Consider the following 27,940-nt stretch of genomic DNA (forward strand, 5'->3'; position numbering starts at 1 on the left):
AAAGTTTCACAGTTCTGTTTTTATAAAATATGTATACAGATGACTCTTCAATACCCCTTTGATTTCTTTCAGGTTTACTGATCAGCATTTTTATAAAACTCTCCCAAAACAGAAATTATTATAATAAGAATTTTTTATGATTTAAAAAATTTAATTTCTTTCCTTCCATTTCGAATGATCACAAATTCATGTACACATTTACCCTTGTTAACTTACATTTGGTACTTATTCTAAACTTTTGGGGCGACTGAGTATCACCACACCAGTTTGCCTACCTAAAATTACACACTACATTTTAAACACAAAGCATTTTTTTGCTAATTTATGAGAAATAATACAGCTTTTGAACAATTTACGTTAAATCCATGTGAACAAATACCTTTAGATGACAAACATAACATTGGGTTCAATAAAAATAATACCCCGGACTATTCTTCTTCTGCATCGTCTGACCAATTGTTAAAAAATGATATAAACAGACATGAAATGGAAAGGAGAATTGCTTTTCTTAATCGAAAACAGGCGCTATTCAATGCCTTTATGCATGATTCATCGTCCTCTTTAAATACGATGGAATCTAACATAGAAAAAGTGAATGGCCTTTTTCCTAATGACAATAGTGTGATTGCATTAAAGCCTAATGAAGAGAAGCTGAACAGTTCTCTTTCCGTTGAAAATAATGATTCTACTTACACGGATGCCACTTTAATTGCTCCTAAAATTGGGCTTGATCGTCCAAACATCAATGCAATTACTATTGATGTTGATGGCCACTCTTTGCAAAACGAAATTAGTTCTTCAACAGATAAGCTTAGTCCGAGTCAATCTGATGCACTTTTTGAACAAAAACAGGACTCTTTGTTTTGGAACGACAATGCTGTGATTGTCGTATCTGACTCTGAATCCGATGATAATAATGTTCGGACGAAATCTTCACTGAACGACCATGATAAAGTTAATATGAAGGAAAAAAGGAATTTAGAGCTTGCGTTTATGAATTCGAAAAGGAAAAAACTAGAGTTACCTTCGTTACCAGTTTTATCTACGGCTGGACCTTCTTATACCAATTCTTTAGCTCTTCCTCCTTTTCATCATCATAATAATTATAAGATGTTTAACACAACTCACACTTTAGAAGATGATAAGTTTCTTCAAGGAAAAGGAACTTCTAATAATCCGATCTCTTTATCAGACGAAGAAGATAACGAAATTAATTTTCAGAATAAGCGTTATGGCTCGGATTCAGTCATTCTTCCGGGTGGTTTGTTGCATGATTCCAAGCTACCCGAACCTGGTAAACACTTATTCCACCTTCAATGGTATCACGATAGATTTCACAATATTGAAGGATTCAATTTGTCAGACTCAAATAACCAGAAAGTTCAAGATGATCAGCAACAACAGTTGGAGGAGTTGTTCAAAGATCTTGATGAGCAGCTTGTCAACGATCCAACAATTCGCGAAGGTACACCTGCTGGACTAATACCTACATTAATGGAACACCAAAAGGAAGGACTAATGTGGTTAAAAAGATTAGAAGAAAGCTCTAAGAAAGGAGGGATTTTGGCAGATGATATGGGTCTAGGAAAAACTGTCCAGGCTCTTGCATTGCTAGTAACAAGGCCTCCAGAATCTAAATCAGTTAAAACAACTCTGATTATCACCCCTGTGTCGCTATTACAGCAATGGCATAATGAAATACTTACTAAAATTGCTCCCTCACATAGACCCACTGTTTATATTCATCACGGAAGTTCGAAAAAGCACAAAATTGCTGAACAATTGATGTCGTATGACATTGTTTTGACTACTTATAATGTCATCGCTTACGAGTTTAAAAACAAAATGGCTTATGACAAGAGTATCGAAGATAACGCTCCAATAAAAAAATTTGAACACCTTCCATTTTTTGAAGCAGAGTGGTATCGAGTTATATTGGATGAAGCTCAAACTATCAAAAACAGGAATACGTTAGCTGCTCGTGGATGCTGTCTATTAGAATCAACTTATCGTTGGTGTTTGAGTGGTACCCCTATGCAGAATGGGGTTGAGGAGTTCTACAGCTTGATAAAATTTCTGAGGATTAAACCTTATTCAGACTGGTCAAGTTTTTCAAAGGACTTTACCATTCCTTTAAGTAGCAATATAAACACGTCCGCTCCTATGAAGCGCTTTCGTGGCTTATTAAAAGCAGTGCTACTTCGTAGAACGAAAAATACAAAGATTGATGGCAAGCCAATATTGACACTTCCTCCAAAAACCGCCGTCAAATCTGAAACAGACCTCTCTTCTTCTGAGATGGAATTTTACAATACGCTTCAAAGCGGAGCACAAATTCAAATGCGTAAATATCTTCAAGAAGGGACTATAACTACGCATTACGGTAGTCTACTAGTATTACTTTTGAGACTTCGACAGGCTTGTTGTCATCCCTGGCTAATTGTTGCTCGAGAAGCAGCGGTTGATGATAACGATAGCTTTCAAGCTAAGAATCGTGCAATCTACAACCAAATATATCCCGAGGCTGTCAATCGCCTTAAGTTAATTGAAACGTTGCAATGCTCCTTATGTATGGATGTTGTTGCAGAACTTTTGATAATTGTGCCTTGCGGTCATTTTCTATGTAGAGAGTGCTTAACCCATGTTATTACATCCAGTGAGGATATGGCTAAGCAAACAAGCAACGAAAATATTTCTCCTAAGTGCTCAGTTTGCGAGGAGTACATCGATACTGAAAGGCTTTTGAGTTACGCATTATTTAGACGATATTCTGGAATGGCACCTATTGTCGATGCCGATAACAAATTAAGAACAGAAAACATTTCCGAATTGCTACCTAAACAGTATAGTAATATCTTAGAGAATAGACAAATGGGTATGAAGATCTTTACGGATCCTAAACATTGGACCACTTCTACAAAAATTGAAAAAGCATTAAATGCAGTTAAAGAAATCATCAAGAAACAGCCAACTGACAAAATTTTAATATTTTCACAGTTTGTTTCTTTTCTTGAGCTTTTTACGGTACCCTTTCGACAAGAGGGTATAAAATATCTTATGTATACTGGTGGTCTAAGCACAGCGGAAAGAAATCAAGCTCTTATTAATTTTGAAGTTGATCCGAACGTGAGAGTTTTACTGATCTCTTTAAAAGCAGGAAATGTCGGGTTAAACTTGACTTGTGCAAATCATGTCATCATACTCGATCCATTTTGGAATCCTTATATCGAAGAACAGGCTGTCGATCGAGCACATAGAATTGGACAAGATAAACCGGTAAATATTTTACGAATTGTTACTAATAACACGATTGAAGAGCGAGTTTTAGCCTTACAAGACAGAAAGAGAGAACTAATAGATAGCGCTTTAGGGGAAAAAGGGCTTAGAGAAATTTCACGTCTGAATACAAAGGAGTTGTCATTTTTATTTGGAATGTCATCACGATAATAGAAATTTAACAGGCTTATTAAAACCAATATGTATTATATAATATGTTTTCATGAATAGAAATAAAAAACGTCGCACATCTTTATTTTTCAAGTTCTCCAACTACAATTCCATTCTCAGCAGCTTTCAAGACACCATGTAAGATAGCTCTTCCTTGAGAAAGTTCCATAATACAAGAGGTACCGGAAAAATTTAAATCATTCTCCTTTCCCCACCGATTTGCTACAAGAACGATTGCATCCGTATTCGAATTTATTAACGGTGAAAGTCTAGTGGTCCAGTAATGTAAATTTTTGATGTCGGGCAGGGAAGCATCAATGACTTTATCATCTGACACAAGCCATGCCATACTTAAACAAATAATTGGTCGTGATACATTCGAAGAAACCATTTGTTGATGCTCTAGCTCACGCAAAATGAAGTTTGCATATTCAAACTTCTCAAAAGGAGCTTTAAAATCATACGGGTTAATGTCCATACAAATTGCCATTGAAATAGGGCCCAGTTCAGGAATACAGGGTTCAAAAGAGAAACCCTTGCCTTCAGTGGCCCATGATTTGTCTGTTTCAAAAAGAAAGTGCTTGTGGTAAACGTTCAACAACTCTTTTTTGGGAGAAATGAGAGCTGTACTATTGTAAAGAGTAGAAATGCCGTTTGAGTTTTGAAACTCAGGAAATCCAATGATGGTGTAGCACCGATATTGCTCAGAGACTTCTTGAGCAAATTGAATGCTTGGACAATGATTGCTAGTTACGTTTTCTAAAAAGGGTTGTATACTTTCTGAATTTTTAAAATTGTAGCCTACAGGAAAGTTAGCTAACTCTTCTTAATAATAAAGACCACCCACCAGTTAAGCACATTTCAGGGAAAACCAATAGCTTAACAGACTGTAATGCTTCAGAATGTTGATCCAAAAGCTGGCGAAGATGAACGATGTTTTCGTTCACCTTTCCCAACTTGGGAAAAAATTGTACACATCCAAACTTCATTAGTACTGTCGTTGCTGTTTAAAAGGATGCACTAGTAGTACAAACAAATTTTAAATTGAGAAGTGTTGACCGTTTTTATGACATCGAAGTGGCAAACTCTTAAACAAGTCCTTAGCGAGGCTTTTTTTTACCAATTCGATAGATAAATGGAATTAGAATTTTATCTCTTGTATATAAAAGACCGACAAGAAACTGGCCAAATCACCATTTCCTAGACAAAAACTGACTTAAGCAAATTTAAAGACGTATGCCGTTCCACTAGATTACTGCTATGTAGGATGATTGCACTTTACGAAGTCGCTCAGATATACAATATTTCGATACTTCAATGAAATTTACTGGGTTTTAATACACTGGTTTAAACTTCAAAATTATTTTGCTGCTGTCAAACATTTGTAAACTGCAAAAATTTCTCTCTTAATTTATAGTATTATGAAACCGAAACCAACCAAACTATTTATAATCCCAAGATAATTGAGAATTGATGAATACAACCCTAAAGGTCATTGATGAGAAGACCCATTATGGATTGCAATCAACATGATCGTCTTTTCCTTTTTTTTTGGCAGGGATTAGACGAAAGCGTATATATTCATAACGAATCAATAATTATTTTTTTTAGAATGAAAAATTTAGAAAACGAAAGATTCCGTTTAAAACTCAGCCTGTGAAAAACGGACCCACAACCTCTACAATCCTTATGTAAGGTAATCTTGGAGGGATTCATTCTCACCGAGACGGTCATCTATTATCCGCACGAGCTCAGCCGTAGCAGTTTCAACCTGATCATCATCATCTTCCATTAGTTCAGCAATAAATGGTACTGATTGAGGCAATGTAGAAATCCAATTCTCACCAAGGCGCCCGTAAAGCTGTGTCTGTATTTGGATAGCTAATAAGCGAGCATTGATGTTGGAGGATCGAAGATATTGCAACAACTGAGTATTCATTGATCTAAAGTTGTCGCTTGATGAGGCTACACTAGCCAGTTCGACAATAGCTTTTACTAGGACCTTGTCATCAAGCAAAGGAGCATATTGTATTTGTTCAATTAGAACGGGGCTTATTTTACCAAAACGTGCGGGCACCATCCAAAACTCCTCAGTGTCGTTTTCAAAAGCACTAACGAGACTACTGTTCACTAGATGACGAACTTCACTATTCGTATCTTTCGATGAAAGCAATTCAATCGTGTCATCCAAAACGTAAGCATAATAGTTAGTAACAATGGATTTTAAAGTATCAAGGAAAATGGTTAAAAAGTTGTAAAAAAAAGTTTGCCGAGATACTATTCCAGATGGATCAGTTTCGTACAAATCTTCCAATGCCCATGAATGCAAATGTAAAAACAAAGGACGGAAAGTTGTATCACTCAACTTCATCACGAATTTCAGAAATACATTAACTGCTTGAGTTTCCACATTATCAACGTCTTCCGCAAATAAAAGCGACCGCCTACTGTCAAAGGAATCCAAGAAAAATTTGAATATTGACTTATAAACAGTCCCAATAGCGCTCCTGCTAGAATTTTGTAATGCCAATTCAATCAACTCTAAAAGACGGAGTGCCGCAGTAGAACCAAGTCTTGCACATTCAGGCCATGCCGCAAATATAGATTTCATCAACAATCTAGTAGGTATAAAATTGGCAATTGTTTCAAATAAAAGCTCACCAATAGCATCATGTTCAAACGCACGATCAGAAGCTAAAGCGCATTTTATTGTCGGCTCGACATAACTGCTGCTAAACTCCGGTAATACTTTGAAAAAGTCGATCATCATAGAGAAACATGCTAGCTCTAATAAATCGCCTTCCGGATCTTTTCTAGCATCATCTAAAATAGATAAAGAATAATTAACTATATCGGCCAAGTAAGGCAAGATGCGAGCAGCAAGAGTATTGGTCAAGACGGTGATACATACTATGGCAGATACCTGTACATCACGTGCACTATTCTTTAATCCGTAGGGACCTGAAACCACCTCAATAGGGGAAATAAACAGTTCAGGACTCGCACTAAATCGCTTGGCCATAACAGCAAGACAATCCATAGCTAACTGAGTCGTTTCTTCATCAGAATAGTTGGATATATTGTAAGTAACATCAGGAATTAACGCTGTTAATGCAGACACTTTAGATCCCTGCTGTACCCTTTGTTGTACAATCGACAAAGCTTTACGGCGTAGTAAGGCACGTTCATCATGAAGAAGTTTACCGAGGACAGTACAAAATAATTCATTAGGTAGCAGATGTATCACACTACGTAATGCCACATATACGTGCCCCAACTCCATTTCGTTAGAGCTTTGCTGGCTGAGTGTAATAAGCAATTTTATCGATTCAAACAAACCTGCTTGAATTTCGACAAATGAATCAACAGAATTCTCCATTATCTTCGCCAAATCAAAAGCAAAATTTTTAGCCTTAGACACAAGTGAAATTAACTCCAAAACTTTTACTCGTAATGACCCGAGAGTCGCTAAATCCACATCCATTGGAAGTTCATCAAGTTTTATCAAGCTGACAGCTTTGCCATTTGAGTCTGAATTAGATTGCTCCTCAAGGGATTTTAAGCAGAATCTTGAACATTGATTGATCGATCCAATACGATCAGCAACAGAGAAAGATTGCACAAGTGTTAAGCAGAAGTCATGTATAGCAACAACATTCGTAGATTTGGCCAGCAACATTTTTTCAGCAAACTGTATTAAAACAACGGATAAAAATCTATTTGATCCAATTGTCTGCAAAACTAAACGATAAAGTCGAAGTCGGCGATGTTGAGGGATGTGAGGGAACGCATTCACAAAACATGATACCAGCAAGGAAGAGTCAAAATCCTTACCTAATCTTATTAGTGCAGATATAACAGTTTTGACAGTCTGTTCAATGACATGGATGGAAAATGCATCGTCTCTTGATAAGACAGTACTACCCATAAAAGTAAATATCGGCATAACACCATGTAAAACAGCTTCAGGAGCAGCATTCGCTAGAGCACTAACAAGTAACAATGCCTTATTTTGAATCTGTGGATTATTGGTAGAACGAATACAACCCACTAAGGTATCGATTCTAATGGAGGGTGACAGTTCAGTAATCGGTGAGGCTCCTATCATCTCATATAACAATCCTAGAAGTAGCTGAAGCAAATAATTTGATGAAACAATATCCTCTTTCAAAGCGATAACGCTATTGAGAACTTCGAATAATGGAGAAGCCAACTTTGGATATGAAGCAGCATTTTTTGTCTCCAAAAGCTCTAAAATACGAGTAAGCCTTTGGACATCCCCATCAAATATGTGGCTATCAATGCGTTTGCGTTTGGCAATTGCAGGATTCTTTTCCTTAACCAAGCGGACGCTTCCAATAAGCTTTTTGAAAACAGTGTCAGGAATCTTTATTGAGTCGAGAACATCAACGTAATAGTGAGGTTGTTCATCTTGACTAATCACGGCTTTAACAAATTCAAGTCGTTGAGGATCTTTAAGGTGTGATTGTATTTCAACTATCCGTCGACAGATGGCTTGCGAAAGAACAATGTTAGAAGAAAGAAAAGAAAGAAGAGAGGTAAAACTAGTGTGGTTGAAACAATTAACTAGCGCTTCCACCTCCCGCTTAGAAACGGTCTTAAATTTCTCAGAGTTAAACTCAGATAACTGTTCAAGCCTGGGAAGAAGTATTTGCATCTTTGCATCTTCGACTTTACCATGAACTCTTGTTAAAATTTCTAATAATAAAACCCTAACATTGGACAATTTACTACATGCAGCATGTGAAGAAAGGAAAGATGTGACAGCAATTTCTTTGGAAGCGTTTTTAGGTTTTTTCTCAGTAAAAAGCCTTTCAGGTATATAAGAAAACAGATAAGTACCATCCAGTCCAATTTCTGAAGAACGATCAAGTAGCAAATCTGAACAATAATACTTAGTCTCCACAGGACTGAGCCATCTCAGGTTTTTATTATCATTATCATCCATACCATAGATAATTGAAAATTCCAGATTCTCATTGCGTAGCTCAAGAAATGTAAGAATCAAATTTAGAGCTCTCGATCTTACTTCTGTATCTTTACTTTGCAAAGAATATAATACCACAGGCAAAATTATTTGATAGTCAACATCTTTGTTTTCTTCTATAGTTTTCCGAAGTTCAATGAGAGAAAGTATAATTATTCTTTCAGAGCCGTTCGCTATACAGAAAAGTAAAAATGGAATTTTGTCACCAAACTTTGACAATAAACTAATGAAAACCGAAGAATCCAAGTCCGCCGCTGAATCAGCGTAAGCAAGGCATTGTTCAAATGAAGTTTGTGAATCGATTTCTGAGATTTTCTTAAGTAACACTTCGCGGTCTTTTTTCGAAAACGTAGAAGATTTCTTTTTATCTTGAAGTGTATTTATAAGATTATCCAATTTACCTTCCTTTCTTTCCGGTTGAATGACACTGTCAAGAATCCGGCGATAACTTTGTAAGGCTTTGAAATCCTGGTTTACCGGAATGACTGAAAGCAAGAACTTGGCTTGCTCATGTGTTACACGAATTTGAGATATAGAAGTGTCAAGAAGAGATATTAAACGCTTCTTGTCTTTTTGCTTGCGCGACTTTATAAGACTAACCCAATAACTAACGAAAAACTCGTCAAGGCGATGTTCCTGAGAAAGTTCAATTAGAAGAGAAGAAGCACCAAACGATTCTAATTTTTCAAGCTGCTCATGATCAAATTCAAAAGAAGAACAAAATTGAAGTAAATGGCCAACACAAATTAGAGCAGGCTTAATATTGTCAAATGAGAGACGATCAGTTATGGCACTCACTAGTGGTGGAATAATTGAAGGTGACAAAGGTAATGATGCAGCAATTGAAGAAAGCAGCATAAACCCAGCAATTTGGAAATCAATACTGCTCACGTAACTCACTGCATAAGAGACACGAAGGAAAAACCTATCCAAAAGCACATTCGGGTCCTCATTAGACGAGTGCCATGCAACCAGTACTTCCATCATAGTACCAGCCCAAAATCTGGCAAGTTCAGGATACATGTTGTGAGATTCAGCAGTATTTTGGACAAACTGTGCAAACATGGCGAAAAACTCTTTATCACGCGAAAGTGCATGAACAATGTCTGCCCGTGAAAGGGTCACAGGCATCTTGATTGCATTTTCTAAAAACAATAACGGTCGGGATTTTGGTTTTGAACAACCCAAGATTCTAGCAAAAAAAGGATGATCGTGAAAAGGAAGAAAAGAGAGGATGAATTCATCAGAAACATATTCATGGATACTGAACCGGCGAATTAACCATTCTAAAACTTTCAATGCATTTTTTTCTGTAAAAAAGGGAGCTAATAAACGCAATATTTGCACACATTCCAAGTCAATTTTTTCATTTTCCGTTCTATTTAAAAGTACTCTATCCACCTGAACGGATTGCTCTCCCAGAAGAGTTTTTTCAAAATATAATAGTCTTGGCTCATGAACAGCCAACTCATGAAACCCACTCACTGCAGTCACGTAAATTTCTTCTAAATCCATGTCTGCAGCGACCTTGGGATCATATAACAAGGACGGCGCACGCCGTATCTTGTTGATTTTCAGAACATTATTGCTCTGAATATTTTTTAGCTGCTTCTGAAGTGAAGAAGCCATATCTAACGCTTTTAAAGCTCAGAATTTTACTGCAGCAGCAGTTGTTGGCTTTTTCGCAGAAGGCAAGTAGAAATTTACCTGCATTGCTACTGTTGTAACGCACTGTATTTTAATATAACGGAGTACGATAGACAACGGTAAAAGTGTTAACGAATTCAGTTTTATGCTTCAGATAGAAGAGTTTTCTTGCGTTTCTTTAACTATCAGTTATGCAAGTTATTGCATACGTCTCGATGTCTTCTTTTGCTTTAAAATTGTGTTTAATAAAGAAATCTCATTGCGATCGTTTGTTGGTTTTGCCGTGAATCTAACAATACTTGCTTTACTATCGTTTTTGCTATTGTATATTGAGAGCGGTGTTGCTCAATGTATTCACCTATACGGCACTGTAACAAACAAATACTGAAGACAGTTAAAAACTGATTAAGTGGTAATACGAATTAGAGTGTCATTTTAAAAATAGTGATGTGGTGGATTATGACCGTATAAGATGTAACGAGTCGGTATTTAAATTTGGTAAACGATCAAAAGTTTTTAAATACTTTTTTCAAAAGGCACTATCAACAGATTTACTGTTTGAAGTGCGAGTTTTGCTTAATTTTTTGATTTGAATTATGGAGCTCGATCCTTCTGATAGTAACTCTCGTGTTGTCGATGCAAGCCAATTTTCGAAGTATCGTGATGCTGGTGCTTTAGTTAGCAAAGCTTTCCATCAGGTTGCTTCTCGTTGCGTCCCAGGAGCGTCTACGCGTGAGATCTCTTCATATGGTGATAATCTTTTACATGAATATGTAAGTAATTGTTCATTTTTTCTTTTAAGCGTGTTCATCTTTTGATGACAATCTTTTTTGCAACTTGCTTCCAAAATTTATTCCGATAATTGTTCTTTCCATTATTTAATATATTTTAGTGACTAACAGAGATCAGAAATCTTCCATTTACAAATCTCAACGTTTTGAAAAGGGTATTGCAGAACCTACCAGTATTTGTGTCAATAATTGTGCTTATAACTATGCGCCTGGTCCTGAAAGCGTAATTGCTGGAAATGATAACAGTTATCATTTGCAAGTTGGAGATGTTACCAAAATGTAAGTGAATTTTTACATTCTTCGCTAATTTTTTCAGCTCAATGGGACTTCATTTTGACGGCTATACAGCTTTAATTAGTCATACTATTGTTGTAACACCACCTCCTCAGCCTGGTATGGGACCTTATATTGGACCTGGTGCTGATGCTATTTGTGCTGCTCACTACGCTTCTAAAGCTGTTGCCAATCTCTTAGCTACCAATAATTCTGATGATCCAATTACAGGTTCACGTCTTCGTAAAATTGTCGATGACATCGCTTCTCAATTTAGAGTATCTGTTTGTCCCGGCTCTCGAATTCGCCGCATCAGTCGATTTTTAGTTGGCCAACCTACGATTGATCGGCTTGAGGAAGACCAAAATACTAAACACGCTGTTGAGTGGCCTGCTCCCGAAGAAGAGACTAGGAAAGCAGATGTTACCAATTCTTTAGACCCTGCCAATGTGTTGTCCACTGAGCTGAATACTTGGCACGTTATGCCTAAAGAAGCATGGCTTATTGATATCTCTATGTCCTCTCAACCCATTTCTTCTTTAAAAGAACACCCTGACTTGAAGCCAACTCTTTATATTCACGATGTTAATGTTTCTTATATGCTTAAGTTGAAAGCATCTAGGAGCTTATTATCCGAAATAAAAAAAGAGAAATCGGTTTTTCCATTCCATTTTGGTTCATTATCCTCCGAACGTAACCTCTTGGGATTGAGAGAATTAACGGATCGTCATATTCTTGTTCCAATGCCAGTCCTCATTTCTTCTCCTTCTAACGTTATAGCTCGTGAGGAACTAACAGTCATTACTCAGCCTAATCCTTCGAGCGATTTGTTGTGTCTCACAGTTCCTACTCCACCAAGTTATGTAAAAAGCGACTTTTCTTTAGAAGATGGTACTGACGCGGCTCTCATTTGCGAAGGAATTAACGTTAATATCAAAAGCATAAACATTAACGTTTAAATAATCAATGGTTGGTTTTATTATAGATAATTTTGGTTGGTTCATTTTTTTTTCTTTTTTGGATTAGTTCTTATAAATCAATATAAAAGTTCTACGGGTCAAAGGTAAATACAATCTACAAATAAAATTGTGAATAACGAAGATGTATAATAAGTTTGTCAATCTGTTAAATCAATAAACCTGACTAAATGGAAAACTAGTCTAATGCCTTGGGAAACCCCCAAATTTCTATATTGAACAGTGCAAAAAAGAACTCAAAAACATTTGTACCATCAAACACGATACTTTTTATGGCAAACGATATTATCTTTTATAGTTACATACGCCCTTTAATGTAGGATTTTAAGCTTTCGATAGTAATAACTTTGATTCCCCATTTCTTACCAAAGCTTATGCAATCGTCAAAGCGAGACATCAAGCCATCCTCTTCACGAACTAATTCACAGATAGCTCCTACAGGCGGTAAACCAGCAAGCTTGCACAAATCCACCGCAGCCTCCGTATGACCATCTCTTTCCAAAACACCGCCGTCTCGTGCTCTTAAGGGAACAATGTGTCCTGGTCGATTAAACTCACGAGGAGAAGTTACTTCTGGATTGGCTAGCTGTCGAGTCGTTAATGCACGATCGTGAGCGGATATTCCAGTGGTAGTACCGTTGGCATAATCCAAAGTAACTGCATATGCTGTTCGCATACGATCCTCGTTATTATCTACCATCATAGGAATTTCTAGAGAATCCAAACGTTCACCAGTCATGGGTACGCAGACATACCCACTATTTATTAGCATTTCAAACAATTCCATGTCGTTTTGCATACCTAGAATGCCTGACTAAGAATGCCATTTGTTCGGTAGTAACTTTGCAACCTGCAATAATCAGATCTCCTTCGTTTTCACGCGTTTCATCGTCTAACACTATTAAAAACTTTCCATCCCCTTGTCATGATATTAGCGTTTTATCTTTTTAAAAAGAAATATGCTTACGAAAGTCATTCACTGCTTCCTCAATTGATGCAAGCATTCTGGTATTTGGCAGCTTTTCAGATGCTCTCTGCTAAGTTTACTAAGCACTTAGCTCACCATAACTCTGATAGTTAACACAGCAATGTAGCGTACTTAGATGAAACGATATAATTATTAATAATAAAAATAATTTTATACATTTTAAACCGCCTGTCAATTAGCTTTTATTTTACTGACTCAATTACAAATGATATGGTTCACGATAGCTTTATTGAAAATACCACTCACCGAATTTTTAAATCTAACCTTGCAAATACGGTCATGCTAAATATGATATAATATATCTTATAAACATTAAAGTATGTAACGGACAAAAGAACACACATTTAAGATTAAGAAAATTTGAGCATATCTTACCAGAACTGTAAAATCCACCAAAAAATCTATATTATTTACTATTGTTGCAAAGTAATTGAAAAGTATTCGCAAATTTCACTTACTCAGCAATATAATCCCGATAACTCATATACAATCCGTAAAAGTAATATTTTCAGAGCTTTTTAAGCTGTCTTTTTTCTGGATCGGCGACTGGTTGAGCTAGAAGAGGACGCTTCAGCCTTTGCCTTAGTCCTTTTTTTAGGTTTCTTTGGTACCGAAATAAATTTGTCTTTGCTTAAATCTATGTCCTCTTCATTAGCAGCCTCTGAGTCACTAGCTTCTTCTAACATCTCATCTTCGGCTTCAATTGCATCTTCGACATCCGGCACTTCGCGCTGAGCAGAGCCCTTCATAGGTAAAACATCACTACTTCCAAAGAAGGCGATGGGGTGACTCGAAGAATTGTATTTTCTTGTGAATGCAGATTTTGCAGCAGTCGGTATGGTTTTCATGAGTTTCTCACCTGCATCTGCAGGAAGAACTAATTCCGTTATTGAATCAAAATCTTCACGATTTAGATAATATTCATCCATCAATTCAATGATTTCTGGAACGACGTCTGAATGGCCTGTTGATAGCTTTACAGGCAGAGACTCATACAATATTGGAATATAATGCTGCCGCAAGTCCAATTTATTAGCGGATACTTTTAAACGCATGTGTACTTGTATCTCACGAAGCATACGATATAATTTATTTGTCTTCGAGTTATTACCCAACCAATTAGTAAAGCGAATCTGCCTGGAACCGGAACCAGCCACGAAAGAAGCAGGTCGCACGCAAGACATAAGAGCATGGGTTGGCATAAGTGACCAGTGTTGTTGAGGACCATGAATCATTGAATCAACAAGATCAGAGTCGGAAAAGGAGTTAGCAGCACTAGATATTAATTCTAAATGCTTCAAATGTGACATTTTCGGTGGTTCTTGACGAATTCTATCTGGTGTAGTATTAAGGTAGTTTTCTTGAACCATAAGATAAGAAAATTCGTGATCATTAAAATACAGCTCTAATTTATCATTAATGGTGGACTTGCTTGATGGATGAAACATTCCTCCATGTAAGTAACGACTACAGATATCCCATGGTTTCATAACGATATGCTTTTCAGAATTTTTAATAACAGCTTGGCTATTTTGAGGTGTCATTTCTGAACAGCTTAACTTGTAAGTGGATAGCAAATTAATAATTTGGCGCATATCGGACTGCGTCCCCTGAACCAGTTGATCGACTGCTTGTGGTGACAATTTGAGACCTTCACGATACGCTATAGACATTATTCGGGATCGCATTGAATTAGCATCTGGCCGACGGAAACGGAGGTCAAACGTAGTACGGTCAAGGGGCCGCAGCTTTGGATGAGCACGGTCATTGCAAATACAAATAATTGGTATCATGCTTTTTTTAATAATCATATTCAACTGACCAACGCCTCCACGATCACCCGATGACATGCCATCGATTTCGTCCATAATGAGTACAAGTCGGGACTTTGCCATGTCAACGGGGTTAGCTTTTGTGCCAAAGTAGCCGGCAAGTGATTGACTATCTGTCACACCGAACAGCTGCTCATCTAGCAAGCGCTTGCTTCTAGTGTCACTAGCGTTCAGTTCCAAAACATCGTAACCTTCTAATTTTGCTACCAAATGAGCAGCAGTCGTCTTGCCAATACCTGGAGGACCAGAGAGTAATACGGCTTTGTATAGACCCAGACCATCAGGTCCAGGTTTATTAAAGTTGGACTTCCTGTTTTTGTGGTAATCCTGTAGCCACTTTTGAAGTTTTTGAACGACACCCTTATTACCACAAATATCCTTTAAAGAAGTTGGCGCATATTTTGAAGTCCATATCTGTGAAGGTTGTGATTCCTTTTTATTACTATCGTCCATTCTCGCAACAGTTTCAAGGATTTTCTTTTCTTCTTGTTCCTTTTTCTGTTGAGCAGCCTGAGCCGCAGCACCCGTTCCTCCTGAAGCAGGAAGATGAGTTATAAGATAGAAGAGTCCATCCTCGTTAATAGCAGGAATCTTGTGTTGTTTAATTGTTTCCACTTTTCTTGGACCAGCATTCTCACCTAAGAGAATAAAGTCTGTTCTAACAGAAGGTGCACCTGTCACTTTTCCACCATATTGTTTGATCAGGTCTGTAGCCTCTTGTCTAGTTAAAGTCTCTAGAATTCCTGTAATAACAAAGCTAATTCCCGAGAGACAATCGCTATTGCCTTCAGGGACGGGTTTTGAGCCTGGAGTTTGTGTTGTAGCCGCCCGTTCATAGAAAGTACCTGGAGCCATCACACCCATAGAGTCTACGTCAATTAAAGGAACATTTTTGAGGGCTTGGGAAACTTCGTCTGAGAACCTAGGTAAGCCTTTCGACTTGCTAGAACGACTTGTGTGAGTTGTCGCAGTTGTGGTATGAGATTTTGACTTTGAAGTTGTCGATTTTTCTGCTTTAGGTTGAGCAGGTTTACGTGTAGCTCTAGTTTGATGGACAACTGGCTTACTGTCTGAAGTGGTATCCAAGTCATTGGCAAAATTTTCTGTTTTTACAGGATGTACGACATCTTTGGAAGTAGTAGTTTCTTTATTGGAGATAATCCGCGGTTTAGAACGTGACCGAGTAGACTGTTGTTCAAAGTACTCATCAGGTGTAGTTGAAACTCCATCTGAACCGACACTAAACAAAAATTCAAATTAGCGAACAACGCATAATGAGGTAAAAGTAAAATAAACATACAGTTTATCGTCTTCATGAACAATGGATGGCAAAGAATGGGAAATATCTTCCGACTCATTACTAGTTGGAGGGTTAGAAATATAAACTGATAACCCGAATTAAACGAACCGTTTTTGCACTTTGCTTTTGGATGCAGGAACTTTTGAATTCTCTATTGTACCATCTTCATCATCTGATAAAACGATTCTTTTTTTCTTCAAACTCCTTTTTGGTTTTGGGGAAGTAGGCTAGACAAAGACGTTAGAAAATGAATGACTAGCTTATCAAATTTGACTGATTGAAGAAACAAACATACAGTCGGTGAGACTTTTGGCTTTTTTTGAGCGTTCCCTCCTCCAAAGAAGCTTCGAATGTCAGAATTACTCATTTCCGACGATGAATAACAATTACCCAATTCCTGAGAAGCTACTGTCTAACTTCCAAAAAAGCAGTGTATGTATGTATATTGGGCGACAATAGCAAGGAATGTGACAATTTGCCAAAAGCAGAGAGTTAACAAAGCTTCGTTAAAACATTCGTAAATGAGTAAATTAAGGAATAGTAAGGAGAGTGTAAAAAATTGATTGTGGGCGTTCGTTATTTAATCTCGTAAAATGAGTCGTGGAGGAAGAAAAGTGGGCTCTTTTACAGTACTATTTTGATTGTGCATTTGTTACGAGACTAATAAACGTTCGTCAATACGAATGAAGAAATCCAAGTTGTATGGTTATTATTAAGGTAAAGCTGAAGCCAGCGGCTTGAGAAATTATCGAATATAAGAGTTTAGTGGTGTTCGACAATGACAGAATGTGATGTGCAAATGTACATGCCAGTGAATGTAGTTCAATCCGGAACTGACTTTGAGTGCATTGTAAAATTCACGAATCTAAGGAGTTCAGAAGATGTAAATTTACTTTTGTGCTATGCTTCTATCCATGGTGAAATGTACCTTGACTATGTACTGGTGCGCGTTACAGAATTCGATGAGGTTCAGAGGCAGGGGCTCTTAAACAAAAGGACAATGAGCGGATTAGTACATATTCCCAAGGTATCCAGCAGTTATTCTGTTATTAATACTCTGAACGGGATGATTGGAAATTTATTTGGAGTTAAACAAGCAAGTACATTGACAGAGGCCTCAGGTATGTAATGGTGAAAGGGTGCAAAAGGAAATAAAGACTTGGTAAAAAAAATCTCTCAATTGGCTTACATTTGGAGGGAAGATATAGCTCGGAAGAGTGCTTATACGGTGAGGTGGACATAAAGTCAATTGACGAATTACAGAAAGGTTGTCTGGGAAGAGTTTTGTAATTCATTTGAAACATATTTACTCTTTATTCAATTTTTTTTTTTTTTTTTTTTTTTTTTGGAAGATGGTTACTCTTATTTTTACTGCAACCTACTGCTTAAGCATGAATACTAACCGATAAAGAACAAAAGCAGGAAAATGCCATTCCAGTGCTACTGACTCGTCCAGATATATTAGGAGTCGATATCACGCTTTCTCCTGGAGAGGAAAAATGCTTTCGGTTGAAGCGAAGAATTCCCCTTCGAACAGCACCTACATATAAAGGATTGGCCTTTCGATTTCAACACGCACTGGTCATAGGAGTCCAATCAGCTACCAACAATGCTTGTGTAGAGCATGAATTTGAAATTACTATAGTACCCAACGTTCAACAGCAACCTGAACTGCCACTCGGAAAGAATTCGGGAAACAGACAATCCTCGAAGCTGTTTGCAGATTTATCCAAACCGATTATTGAAACAGATGCGGCAGAAATTGAAGAGGTTTCAGCAGAGAAAGCACGTAGGCAATTCGGTAAAAACGGTATACGACTTTCGCAGGATGCGCAGGAGGAAGAGAAGCAAAAAAAGAAATACGAGCAACACATAAAAAAGCTACTTGATGGAGAGTCTAATGAAGAGGGAGGAGGAGAATTCCAAGATCATGGAATGAGGTCAGAGATCAATGAAGAAGTATTAGAGGAAGAGGATGAAGAAAAAATTGCGTTGTTAAAAAAACTCGAATCCAAGCAACCAATGGCCACGAGGTTTGAGATTACAAGCAAACAAAAAGTGTTATGTCGATTGCTTTTGAGCAAAAGCAGATATCGGACAGGAGAGATGATGATGATTGAGCTAGAAGGACTGGACGCGATGGTTCGACAAGTGCATATGCAACTTGAAAGTGTGGAGCGTATTGTGCCAGACATCCGTATACGCAACAGCGTAGGGACGGAGAGGGCGACGCGAAAAGTGTGGTGTAGAATTACACGGGGAGTGTTTGAGTTGGAAAACATGAGCGCTTCGATGGTTGTGCCGGAGGAATGTCCGGAAACATTTGAAACACAGCAATTTGGAGTGGAACACTTTTTGCGGGTGGAATTGTTAAGGGCGGTGAACAAGAAACGTGAGATGCAGGGACCGGCGCATCCCCGATATAGTGAAGAGGTGCAGAGTCCGAGTCGATCGAGATACAGTGAAGAAGTACAGAGGGTGAGTGAAGGTAGATTGAGCGAAGAGGTAAGCAAGGAGGAAGAGAAGAAAGGAGGGAGGGAGAGCGGTCAGCACAAGCGAATGGCATCGCTAACGAATTCGCGAGAGATGCAAATCCAGCATGCACCGACAACGTTTGCGGCAGAGACGATTCAATGTGTTTTGCCGATTCGAATTGAAAAGCGAGTTGTGTGGATGGAAGATGGAATGGAAGGAGGGATGGAGGGGATGCAACCGGTTTAGCCAAACAATTGAGTAATCCGATCGTTGATCAAATCAAGTCTCAAAAAATTTTAACCAGCTCATACTCCAACCTTGCTAACGTCTGCGAGAATGGATGATTTCGCTTTTGCTTTCCATTTTGAAAATTCAATCCATTACCGCACCGTGCTCTCTCTCGTACTCCCCTCATTGTGCAGTAAAGTGGGAAGCCACGAAAAAAGGATATAACGATTGTTTGTGAGAGAGAAAGAACGAAAGAACGATGGATGATTGAAAGTGTCGCTTAGTTTTAAGATAACGACAATTCCCTTGATTTCGCAATTCTCCTTTTGGGTACTTTAGGCTCCCCTGGCTCCCTAACGATGCTTTCTTGTAGCGCTGGCTCTGGTGCGTGTTTTTTTGCGCTGATGCTTGATATCAATCATGTCATTTCATTCTATGCATTTAGGGGTTCGGACACTGAGTGTCACGAATGCAATCTATCATACAATATCAAATTTCCAATCTCTCGGTAACTTTGTATGCATTATTAGCAGACAAGTGACGTTTTATGCAGTAGTAGCAGTTTTTGCAATGGAAGTAGTAAGCCAGCAAGCAAGGAATGGAAAAGGTATGTTGTATGTGTATCCCCCCTTCCTTGTCTGACCTGACTTGGCCTAACCCTGTCTTAACGCAGCCTTGGCTTTCTTCGTTACACAATGCTATTTCTATTTTAAGTGTGTTATACTGGGTTATGCTATTCTCGAAGCCAATCTTGCCAATGTGAGCAAGTGAGCCAATCTCGGAAAAAACCTCCCCGTTCCTTCCTTTACCGCCGTGCAGTGAGAGGTGACGTGAAATTGAGATCATTGGTGATTGGGAAGATCAGATGGTTTTGGTACGACTTTTCTTAAAATTGCCATTTTGTCCATACCGTCAATGCCAAGGAAATTGACTCGATATCCGTTTCGGAACGCCCTGATACTACGTCATTTTTCAGGGTAGGGGTGAAGTCAGTTTTCTCAAGGGGGCACTGCCCCACATGGGCTCTAATGGACATCGGTGTTTTTTTTTTTCATCTTGCGGCACCAGTCGAGTCAGTTTGACCAAATTGGCCTTGAAAGATGACTGACCTCTTATTTGTCGATGACAGCGGCCCTCATTGACGATGACGACACTTTTTTGGAATGAGTGAATAAGGCGCGATAGTGTTTTCTCCTATTTGGTGATATGGAAACGGTGCGTTTTTCTACGCGCATCTTCCGAAGAGGTAAGGTTTGGCTTTCGAGACCTAAAAGTCATTCTCCTATCAATCGCGTCATGTTAGATTGTTGATGGGCCTTGGGCAGTGGGAGGTTCTTGTAGGGAAAAATAGCACGTTGCAAGAAGGACGAAAGAGCACAAGGAGGAGGATCAGAGAAAGAAAGAAAGAAAGAAGAAAAGAACAAATTCTTGCGCACTTCACTAAATAGATGGTAGCGAAACATATAAAAGAGGCTAGACATAAGAGAAACGCTAGACTTGGGAGAAACGCTGGAGGTAGGAGGAACGCTAGATATGGGAAGAGTTGAGTAGGGAGAGAGAGTAAAGAAAGAATGAAAAGGAAGATTAGAAGAAGAAAGAGGGATAGAATAAAAAGGAAATGGTTTTATTCCTGTTGAATGATTGAAATAGTTGTATGAATAGATGCAAATAACTATCATTAAACATATAAATAGATGCAAATACAAATAATACTAATAATTTAAATAATATTAACAATACAAATAATTTAAATAATACAAATAACTATCATTAAACATCTAAATAACTCGCCAACTAAACATCCAATTCCTATTTATAAACATCGAAACAACATACATCCGTATAAGAATGAATCTTGAGGATCCTTTTCATTATAATAGTATAGTTTAGTAAAGTAAAGTATAGTCTAGTATAGTATAGTATAGTATAGTATTTTCTTTTCTTTTAGATTTCCCCTTGACATTATCGACTCTTTTCTTCGTTTATTAGTAAAGCATGTATGTTACATTAAATCAAATTTCATTCGGTTTTTCTTTTTCCTTTATGTGCAGCGCTCAACAAAGGGACAGGGATGCTATGGACTAAAAATCGTGCTGATGGAAGCGGCAGACATTACAACGTCACCTGCAACGATGCCTTATCATATGTGCGTACGTGTGCAAATCGAGAATGGGATCGACGGACAAAAGAGATGCAATTTTCTTCTCGTCGCAGTAGGAGCGAGCATACAGCGATCGGGTGATACTTGGAGAATCAAGTAGGGACGAATGAAAGTGTGTATGAATTTGGGGAGTAGTAGGAGTAAAATGAAGAGTAAGGGGGACTAGTAAAGAGTCATGGTGGCCGTAAGAAAAGAATCTCGTATAATAAGAAAGTTTTCATATCAATAATATCGATGCATCCAGGTTGTAAGAGGTCGTCATTCAGAAAGGTAAGATATTGTCATGGTCTTGGTCATGCCTGCCCAAATGTTAATGTCACTGTCGGCTCTCGCAACTCGTAATCACTTATGTGAGCTTACTTTAGATACGCTGCCCATGTGGGTCTAGCCAATTTACTGAAATACATTGAACCCTTTCGCAAAGTTCGTTCCACTGCACTCTTTTTTTTTCGTTTTGCAAACTGCTCTTGTCATCCATCCATCCTTTCATGGCTAAACTAATTGAATGGAAGGGGATGGCGTGGAAATTGCAAAGCATGCATGACAGATCAAGTCAAGCGATGTGCTTTGAGCGATACGTTTTCAGCAATGTGTTTTGCGCTAGACTTTTCGCTGCCGCAGCACTTTTGATCGATCGGTTCGGTATTCGGTGGAGTGGAAATTGCCGTAAAGAAATTTCACCTTTTTCCATCATCTCATTAAGAGTGTTCGGTTTCGCATGCTTTTTTTTTTTTTTACTTGCGCATTTGCTTTGCATCCTCCTATTTTGCCTTGTGGCTGCTTTGGACAAGCCATCCCATCAACCAAAAGCATATGCAGTGTGATTCGTTGGTAAATTTTCTTTTTTCCTTTTTACTTTCTTTCTTCTCTTATCTTGCAAGTAACACGATGCGTTTTGTTTACGTTGATTACTTTTGTCTCTACTAGCGCCCTGTGCTAGGCTCAATTTTGCAAGCGGTGAGCTAACTTACGCTACACTATATATCCTCAACCAACAGAATGGGCTCAAAGACGAATAGAGTCGTTTGTTGCTTTGTTCATTTCGCACTGTGGAATACAGTTTCCATAAAGTCGCTTTTTTTTTTTTTTTTAAAGTAAAAAGATTTTTCGAAATTGTTATTGATTGAATGTTTCTTTTTTTTCTTCTTTTTTCTTTTTTTTTTTAAATTCTATCCAATCCAACTTTTGTTATTTTTCTCCTTCTCTCTATTATGACGCTTCCCTCCTTTTTTTACTACCAACGTAACCGATAACCCCAATTTCTTCTTTATCCCCGTCTATCCCCATTCCTTTCACACTCCATCTAGTTCCTTGTTGATGAATAATAATCTTCTTTACAAACAGAAACGCTTGAAATTCTCCCAGCTCTCTTGACTCACCCATTTCATCCAATCTCGCCCATCTTTCTTCCTTATTGTGCGCTCTCTCTCTCTCTCTATCTATGCCTTCCCTCGCCTACACATTTTGCCTTGTATCGCCCTTGTCCTGCATCTCTCTCTTTTGCGTTATATTTAAAATACGAGCTCCAAGCCGTCGCCAACTCGTCAGCCTTACCTTACCCTGTCTTGCCCTTGCCTTTGCCTTTTGTCATAACACTCCCGTCTTTGTTACTTCGCTCTCGTGAAAACGCGATGATTCTCAGGTGACATTTTGCGAGGTCAAAGTTCCGTTTGTGTTGCACCTGGTTGTCAGCATTCACTTTTTACCTCTTTTGCGTTTGTCTTGATTTGCCCCTTCATTTCTTCCCCCCTCCTTTTGCCGCTGCTTCCCTCTTCCACCCGCTCAACCCAAGTACAAAGAGGCACAATCGGGGTTTACCGAAATCCTTATATATTAGATTCACTATACTCCCTGTTCTTGATCTTGGTTTTGTCGTTGACTTTTTTGTCACTAGGTGAGCTTCTCTCGCATATCTCATACTCACCCACTCCCGCTCACTCGCTCTCGGCGCACTCGTATACATTGCAGTGTTGTACGTCTTTACGCACTTACCCTTAGTCAGCCAGCATAGCAGCACTCTTGTCAACTACATCTTTGCTTGGCGCATAGGAAAACGACAGTTTCGCAGACTAGAATTTTTCTTCTAACTATTCTTCAAGTCTTGCTCTGCGCTTTATATCGCATCGTGTTTTTAGAGTCTATTTCCATTTGGTTATTTGCTCTTTTTCCTTTTGCTTTTCTTCAACAGACTACTTGAGTCGGTCGGTCGTTCGTTGGTCTTGACGGCGACGTTGCGCGACATCTCATAACTTTTCGTAAGTATTTCAATTTTTTTCTTTTTTTTGTGGGCAAATAAAATTCGGGAAGCTTTTTTGTTTTTCTTTCTTTTTTTTTATACAATTGCAAACTTGACATAGCTTAGCTTTTTTTTTTCTATTTTGCTTTTGCTTTTGTTTGCTTGCTTTTTCTTTTTATAGTTTCTTTTTTTTTTTTTGTTGCTCGACATCAATCACACGAATCTAACCATTCACAAGTGATTACTCTACTTGACACTGTTTCAACACTGTGTCTCGTTCCCTGCTTTCATTTGCCTTTTGGTTTTTTGGTGTAACGGCTTGTTAACTCTTAGGACCAAGTATATAGTATAGGAAAGTACATCACTGTATACTACAAATACAGTTTTGTTTTATCTGACATACTCGCCTACCTTTACACGTATTGGTGAAACAAGGACCATTTTTTTTCCATTGATCAATTCACTTTGCCTGGATAACCTATTATTCCACTGAATTGCTCTTGGCATCGTTGTACAGTATCCACTTTTATACGACAACATCCTTCGTTTTTCGCTGTAATTTTTTCTTTTTCTTTTTTTAATCAATTCCTTTTTTCCATTCTATTTTTGTGGTTTACGTGGATTTCGTTCTCTGAACTTTTCCTTTTCCATAAGCGGATGTTGCATTCTTGAAGAATTTCTATTCTTTTTCTCTGTTCTTTTTTTTTTCTTTTCTCTTTTTCATTGTCCATTGTTTATTGTTAATTATTATTATTTTTTTTTTCATATTTCGATCTCCTCCGTGTTTTCGTTCTTCTCTATCTAATTTGTACTTAAAAACTTTTTTGATATGCCCCAATCACAAGTCGCTACTGCTTCTCCTTCCCAGAATGCACAGCCCAACCATGGCATGGGCTCAAAAGTCCTCTCGTCCGACCCAAATGCTTCGCTGCCCCCTCAGACTGCTTACTACGCTTCACCCCTCCATGCCAATTCTGTTTCCCTTCCCCCTTCTCATCTTCCTCGTTCCACATTGCATCCTCTACTATCTCAACAGCAGCAACCTGCCCAGCAGTCTCCCTCTTTAGGCCCTGCCCAGCAAAACATTCAACAACCACCCTCTGTCTCTATTGCATCCCAGCCTCATTATGCTGAAGCCATTGTTCCCATTCAGCAGGTTCTACAACCTCAACAATACCGACAACTTCCTCCAAACATGGTTGCTGCTACGAATGCACCTCAGCAGCATCCTCAGTTGCAACGAATGATGCCCATACTCTCTTCCAACCAACCCATTCAACAGCTACCCCTTCCCAACCAGGCTTCTCCTTACATTCCCGTTCCCCTGCAACAGCAACAACAATCGCAACCCCAACAACAGCCTCAACAGCAACAACATCAACAGCCTCAACAACCGCAGCCGCCTCAGCAGCCTTTGCAGCAACAACAACAGCAGCGTCAGTTACATTCTGGTATTCAGCAGCCCGTCTCTACAATAGTTTCTCAAAATGGTACTTACTATTCGATTCCTGCCGTCAATCATCCAATGGCTGGCCAACCTATTGCTATTGCCCCCGTTCCTGCTCCAAACCAGGCTGCATTGCCTCCCATTCCTCCACAGGCTCTTCCTGCAAATGGCACCCCAAACACCTTGGCCAGTCCGGTGACCCTTCCTGCAGCAAATTCCGCTGTTCAAAATGCCCAGCCTGTTCCCATGACTTCTTCTCCTGCTATGGCTGTTGTACCTCAAAATAAAACCGCAGCTACTTCTACGCTTGCTGCTCAACAAGGCGCCAATGTGCTGCCGCCCAACGCTCCTGAATCTGTTCGTCATTTAATTTCACTTAACGAGGAAACTTGGATTCAGATTGGCCGTCTTGCAGAGCTATTTGATGATCAGGATAAAGCCCTTTCTGCTTATGAGTCCGCTTTGCGCCAGAACCCATATTCGATTCCCGCTATGCTTCAAATTGCTACCATATTACGAAACCGCGAGCAATTTCCGCTTGCCATTGAATATTACCAAACTATTTTAGACTGTGATCCTAAGCAGGGTGAAATTTGGAGTGCTTTAGGTCACTGTTATTTGATGCAGGATGATCTTTCTCGCGCTTATTCCGCCTATCGTCAAGCTTTGTACCATTTGAAAGATCCCAAAGATCCGAAACTATGGTACGGGATCGGTATTTTATACGACCGTTATGGCTCTCATGAGCATGCTGAGGAGGCATTTATGCAATGCTTACGCATGGATCCCAACTTCGAGAAGGTTAATGAAATATATTTTCGTTTGGGAATCATTTACAAACAGCAGCATAAATTTGCCCAATCGTTAGAGCTTTTTCGTCACATCCTTGATAATCCCCCTAAGCCTTTAACCGTCTTGGACATATACTTCCAAATTGGTCACGTATACGAGCAACGAAAAGAGTATAAATTAGCCAAGGAAGCGTATGAACGTGTCTTAGCTGAAACTCCCAATCATGCCAAGGTTCTACAGCAACTCGGATGGCTGTGCCATCAACAGTCATCTTCGTTTACTAACCAGGATCTTGCTATACAATATCTGACTAAATCTTTAGAAGCAGATGACACTGATGCTCAGTCTTGGTATCTGATAGGTCGTTGTTATGTGGCACAACAAAAATACAACAAGGCATATGAAGCGTATCAACAAGCTGTGTATCGTGATGGTAGAAATCCTACCTTTTGGTGCTCGATTGGTGTTTTGTATTATCAAATCAACCAATATCAAGACGCCTTGGATGCTTATTCCCGTGCTATTCGCTTAAATCCTTACATCTCGGAAGTCTGGTATGACTTGGGTACTTTGTACGAGAGTTGTCATAATCAAATAAGTGATGCGCTTGATGCTTATCAGCGTGCTGCTGAATTGGACCCCACTAATCCTCACATCAAGGCAAGGTTACAATTGTTACGTGGACCTAATAATGAACAACATAAAATTGTCAACGCTCCTCCTTCCAATGTCCCAAACGTACAGACTGCAAAGTATATCAACCAGCCAGGCGTGCCTTACTCTAATGTTCCTGTTGCTCAGTTGTCGGGTAATTGGCAACCTCCACACTTACCTCAAGCTCAACTTCCTTCTGCTACCGGTCAATCAGGCGTCGTGCAACAGCCTTACCAAACACAACCGTCAGTTACTAATAACAACGTGGCTACTCAGCCAGTAATTGCTTCTACTGTTCCTGTACAAACTGCTGCTCCATCGAGCCAGACTGCTGTGCCACAGACTATACACCAATCTAATGCTTTTACTCCTCGAGGCAAGCACGCTTCAGGTTCTCGAAATTCTATTTCGTCTACCAAGTCTCCTCAACATAAGTTATCAGATCAGCCGCGTTCACGCAATAATTCTATTTCTAATGTTAGTCATCGTGAACGTAGCAATTCAGTTTCTAGTAAATCAAGGGAAACGAGGACTTCAGCTTCGAATGAAAGTGATCCTAAAAAATCTACTCAACGTGATTCCTCTAAAAAGCTGGAGAATAGCACAGTTGTTAGTGGATCACCTAGTTCAAGCTCAAAATCTGATGCTGCTAAGAGTATTAAACCACAAAAACCCGAGCCTGCTTTGAAACCGGTTGAAGGCACAGCTGATCCAAAGAGTACCAAGCGTAATCACCAGGAGACTGAGAAAACTGCTGATACTGACGTTTCTTCGACGGAGCCAGTAAAGCGTCAGAAAACTGCTGATGTAAATGACGATGTTGGAGAGGAAGAAGTTAAGCAGTCAGTTTCTGAACAGGTGGATTCTGCACAGTTGACTTCGGAACCTAAAAGTGAGAGTTTACCCAAGAGTCCCGAAGAAAAGTCAGATGATACTTCTAATGATGTTACTACTGAAAACACTAACGATATTAACGGCGACAGCAATATGGATAATGTAGCTACCGTTGATAAGTCTACGGATGCTGTTGATACATCTACAGCTACTGTTGCCGCTACTACTACTACTGCAGAAGAGGAACTGCCCCAAAAAGAATCGCAAGAGCGTAGCTCTCCTAGTCCCGAAAATCAAGATTCGACACCTCTTGCCCCAAAAAGTGTGAGTCCAAAGCAAGCAGCAAGGACTCTCGATATTGATGAAAATTACGATGATGATGAGGGAGAAAAAGAAACCGTGTCAGTTTAAGTATACCCCCAAGGCCCAATTTTTTGTAATGTTTATTTCATGATAATCAAGGCTCGAGTACGATTATTAGACTTGATATTGTGTGTGTTGGTTTGAATTGCAATTGCTTTATTTCTTGTATTTATCTGAGTGTTATGCGTCCTAAAAATTTTCTTTGATGTATATAGTTTTCGGAGTTAATAAAAATAACTTTTTGAAATGTAAAATATGCTCACATTTGAAATTTGCTTACAATAGTCATACATATTTTAAAAATTGATGATACTGGTGTAGCTGATACGCGGGAATTTTTGTTAAGGAAAGTATATCCCACCTACGATAAACGTCTGCTATTGATCTGTTGAAACAAAAATTGTATCTGAAGTTGACATTTATCGAGAAAAAAGGAAATTATTTAAAATATATAATCTCGAGACCCTGTGTCATATATTGCATAAAT

The 27,940-nt window shown here is 38.7% G+C and overlaps 8 protein-coding genes and 13 long non-coding RNA genes across 21 annotated transcripts; 10 read left to right on the forward strand and 11 right to left on the reverse strand.

Annotated features, from left to right (window-relative positions):
* Window positions 1–256: 256 nt before the first annotated feature.
* Window positions 257–4,793, forward strand: rrp2 (DNA translocase/ SUMO-targeted ubiquitin ligase E3). The gene has a single exon (NM_001022523.3). It carries the CDS (start codon window positions 325–327, stop codon window positions 3,445–3,447), a length of 3,123 nt encoding a protein of 1,040 aa, NP_596602.1. The 5' UTR covers window positions 257–324; the 3' UTR covers window positions 3,448–4,793.
* On the reverse strand, window positions 341–4,456 carry nta1 (protein N-terminal amidase nta1). The gene is made up of 2 exons (NM_001022524.3): window positions 4,295–4,456; window positions 341–4,248 (listed from the first exon to the last, which is right to left on the reverse strand). Exons 1-2 carry the CDS (start codon window positions 4,434–4,436, stop codon window positions 3,530–3,532), a joined length of 861 nt encoding a protein of 286 aa, NP_596603.1. The 5' UTR covers window positions 4,437–4,456; the 3' UTR covers window positions 341–3,529.
* On the reverse strand, window positions 4,775–10,148 carry utp10 (U3 snoRNP-associated protein Utp10). The gene has a single exon (NM_001022525.3). The coding sequence runs from the start codon at window positions 10,082–10,084 to the stop codon at window positions 5,135–5,137; it is 4,950 nt and encodes a 1,649-aa protein (NP_596604.1). The 5' UTR covers window positions 10,085–10,148; the 3' UTR covers window positions 4,775–5,134.
* On the forward strand, window positions 5,095–5,539 carry SPOM_SPNCRNA.6307. Its single transcript, NR_195657.1, has one exon. It is a non-coding gene; the product is annotated as a non-coding RNA (long non-coding RNA).
* On the forward strand, window positions 6,782–7,677 carry SPOM_SPNCRNA.6308. Its single transcript, NR_195658.1, has one exon. It is a non-coding gene; the product is annotated as a non-coding RNA (long non-coding RNA).
* On the forward strand, window positions 7,792–8,183 carry SPOM_SPNCRNA.6309. The gene has a single exon (NR_195659.1). It is a non-coding gene; the product is annotated as a non-coding RNA (long non-coding RNA).
* Window positions 10,149–10,211: 63 nt separating the features above from the next.
* Window positions 10,212–10,429, reverse strand: SPOM_SPNCRNA.6310. Its single transcript, NR_195660.1, has one exon. It is a non-coding gene; the product is annotated as a non-coding RNA (long non-coding RNA).
* On the forward strand, window positions 10,337–10,601 carry SPOM_SPNCRNA.6311. The gene has a single exon (NR_195661.1). It is a non-coding gene; the product is annotated as a non-coding RNA (long non-coding RNA).
* On the reverse strand, window positions 10,575–11,079 carry SPOM_SPNCRNA.6312. The gene has a single exon (NR_195662.1). It is a non-coding gene; the product is annotated as a non-coding RNA (long non-coding RNA).
* On the forward strand, window positions 10,634–12,267 carry arx1 (ribosomal export complex protein Arx1). Its single transcript, NM_001022526.3, has 3 exons — window positions 10,634–10,875; window positions 11,012–11,172; window positions 11,210–12,267. Exons 1-3 carry the CDS (start codon window positions 10,699–10,701, stop codon window positions 12,123–12,125), a joined length of 1,254 nt encoding a protein of 417 aa, NP_596605.1. The 5' UTR covers window positions 10,634–10,698; the 3' UTR covers window positions 12,126–12,267.
* On the reverse strand, window positions 11,833–12,066 carry SPOM_SPNCRNA.6313. Its single transcript, NR_195663.1, has one exon. It is a non-coding gene; the product is annotated as a non-coding RNA (long non-coding RNA).
* Window positions 12,253–13,160, reverse strand: rib3 (3,4-dihydroxy-2-butanone 4-phosphate synthase). The gene is made up of 3 exons (NM_001022527.3): window positions 13,111–13,160; window positions 12,945–13,062; window positions 12,253–12,901 (listed from the first exon to the last, which is right to left on the reverse strand). Exons 1-3 carry the CDS (start codon window positions 13,145–13,147, stop codon window positions 12,442–12,444), a joined length of 615 nt encoding a protein of 204 aa, NP_596606.1. The 5' UTR covers window positions 13,148–13,160; the 3' UTR covers window positions 12,253–12,441.
* Window positions 13,161–13,317: 157 nt separating this feature from the next.
* On the forward strand, window positions 13,318–16,741 carry SPOM_SPNCRNA.6314. Its single transcript, NR_195664.1, has one exon. It is a non-coding gene; the product is annotated as a non-coding RNA (long non-coding RNA).
* Window positions 13,345–16,710, reverse strand: rfc1 (DNA replication factor C complex subunit Rfc1). Its single transcript, NM_001022528.3, has 4 exons — window positions 16,559–16,710; window positions 16,372–16,490; window positions 16,264–16,323; window positions 13,345–16,203 (listed from the first exon to the last, which is right to left on the reverse strand). Exons 1-4 carry the CDS (start codon window positions 16,628–16,630, stop codon window positions 13,650–13,652), a joined length of 2,805 nt encoding a protein of 934 aa, NP_596607.1. The 5' UTR covers window positions 16,631–16,710; the 3' UTR covers window positions 13,345–13,649.
* On the reverse strand, window positions 16,741–19,610 carry SPOM_SPNCRNA.1645. Its single transcript, NR_150541.1, has one exon. It is a non-coding gene; the product is annotated as a non-coding RNA, possible alternative UTR (long non-coding RNA).
* rgp1 (protein sat1) lies at window positions 16,907–20,704 on the forward strand. Its single transcript, NM_001022529.3, has 2 exons — window positions 16,907–17,384; window positions 17,675–20,704. Exons 1-2 carry the CDS (start codon window positions 17,042–17,044, stop codon window positions 18,982–18,984), a joined length of 1,653 nt encoding a protein of 550 aa, NP_596608.1. The 5' UTR covers window positions 16,907–17,041; the 3' UTR covers window positions 18,985–20,704.
* A 14-nt stretch (window positions 20,705–20,718) lies between these two features.
* SPOM_SPNCRNA.6315 lies at window positions 20,719–23,416 on the reverse strand. The gene has a single exon (NR_195665.1). It is a non-coding gene; the product is annotated as a non-coding RNA (long non-coding RNA).
* Window positions 20,997–21,245, forward strand: SPOM_SPNCRNA.6316. Its single transcript, NR_195666.1, has one exon. It is a non-coding gene; the product is annotated as a non-coding RNA (long non-coding RNA).
* On the forward strand, window positions 22,988–27,740 carry ssn6 (transcriptional corepressor Ssn6). Its single transcript, NM_001022530.3, has one exon. It carries the CDS (start codon window positions 24,193–24,195, stop codon window positions 27,499–27,501), a length of 3,309 nt encoding a protein of 1,102 aa, NP_596609.1. The 5' UTR covers window positions 22,988–24,192; the 3' UTR covers window positions 27,502–27,740.
* SPOM_SPNCRNA.6317 lies at window positions 23,574–25,477 on the reverse strand. The gene has a single exon (NR_195667.1). It is a non-coding gene; the product is annotated as a non-coding RNA (long non-coding RNA).
* On the reverse strand, window positions 25,668–25,957 carry SPOM_SPNCRNA.6318. Its single transcript, NR_195668.1, has one exon. It is a non-coding gene; the product is annotated as a non-coding RNA (long non-coding RNA).
* Window positions 27,741–27,940: the final 200 nt, after the last annotated feature.

The sequence above is a fragment of the Schizosaccharomyces pombe genome, assembly GCF_000002945.2.
Source record: "Schizosaccharomyces pombe strain 972h- genome assembly, chromosome: II".
NCBI lineage: Eukaryota > Fungi > Ascomycota > Schizosaccharomycetes > Schizosaccharomycetales > Schizosaccharomycetaceae > Schizosaccharomyces > Schizosaccharomyces pombe.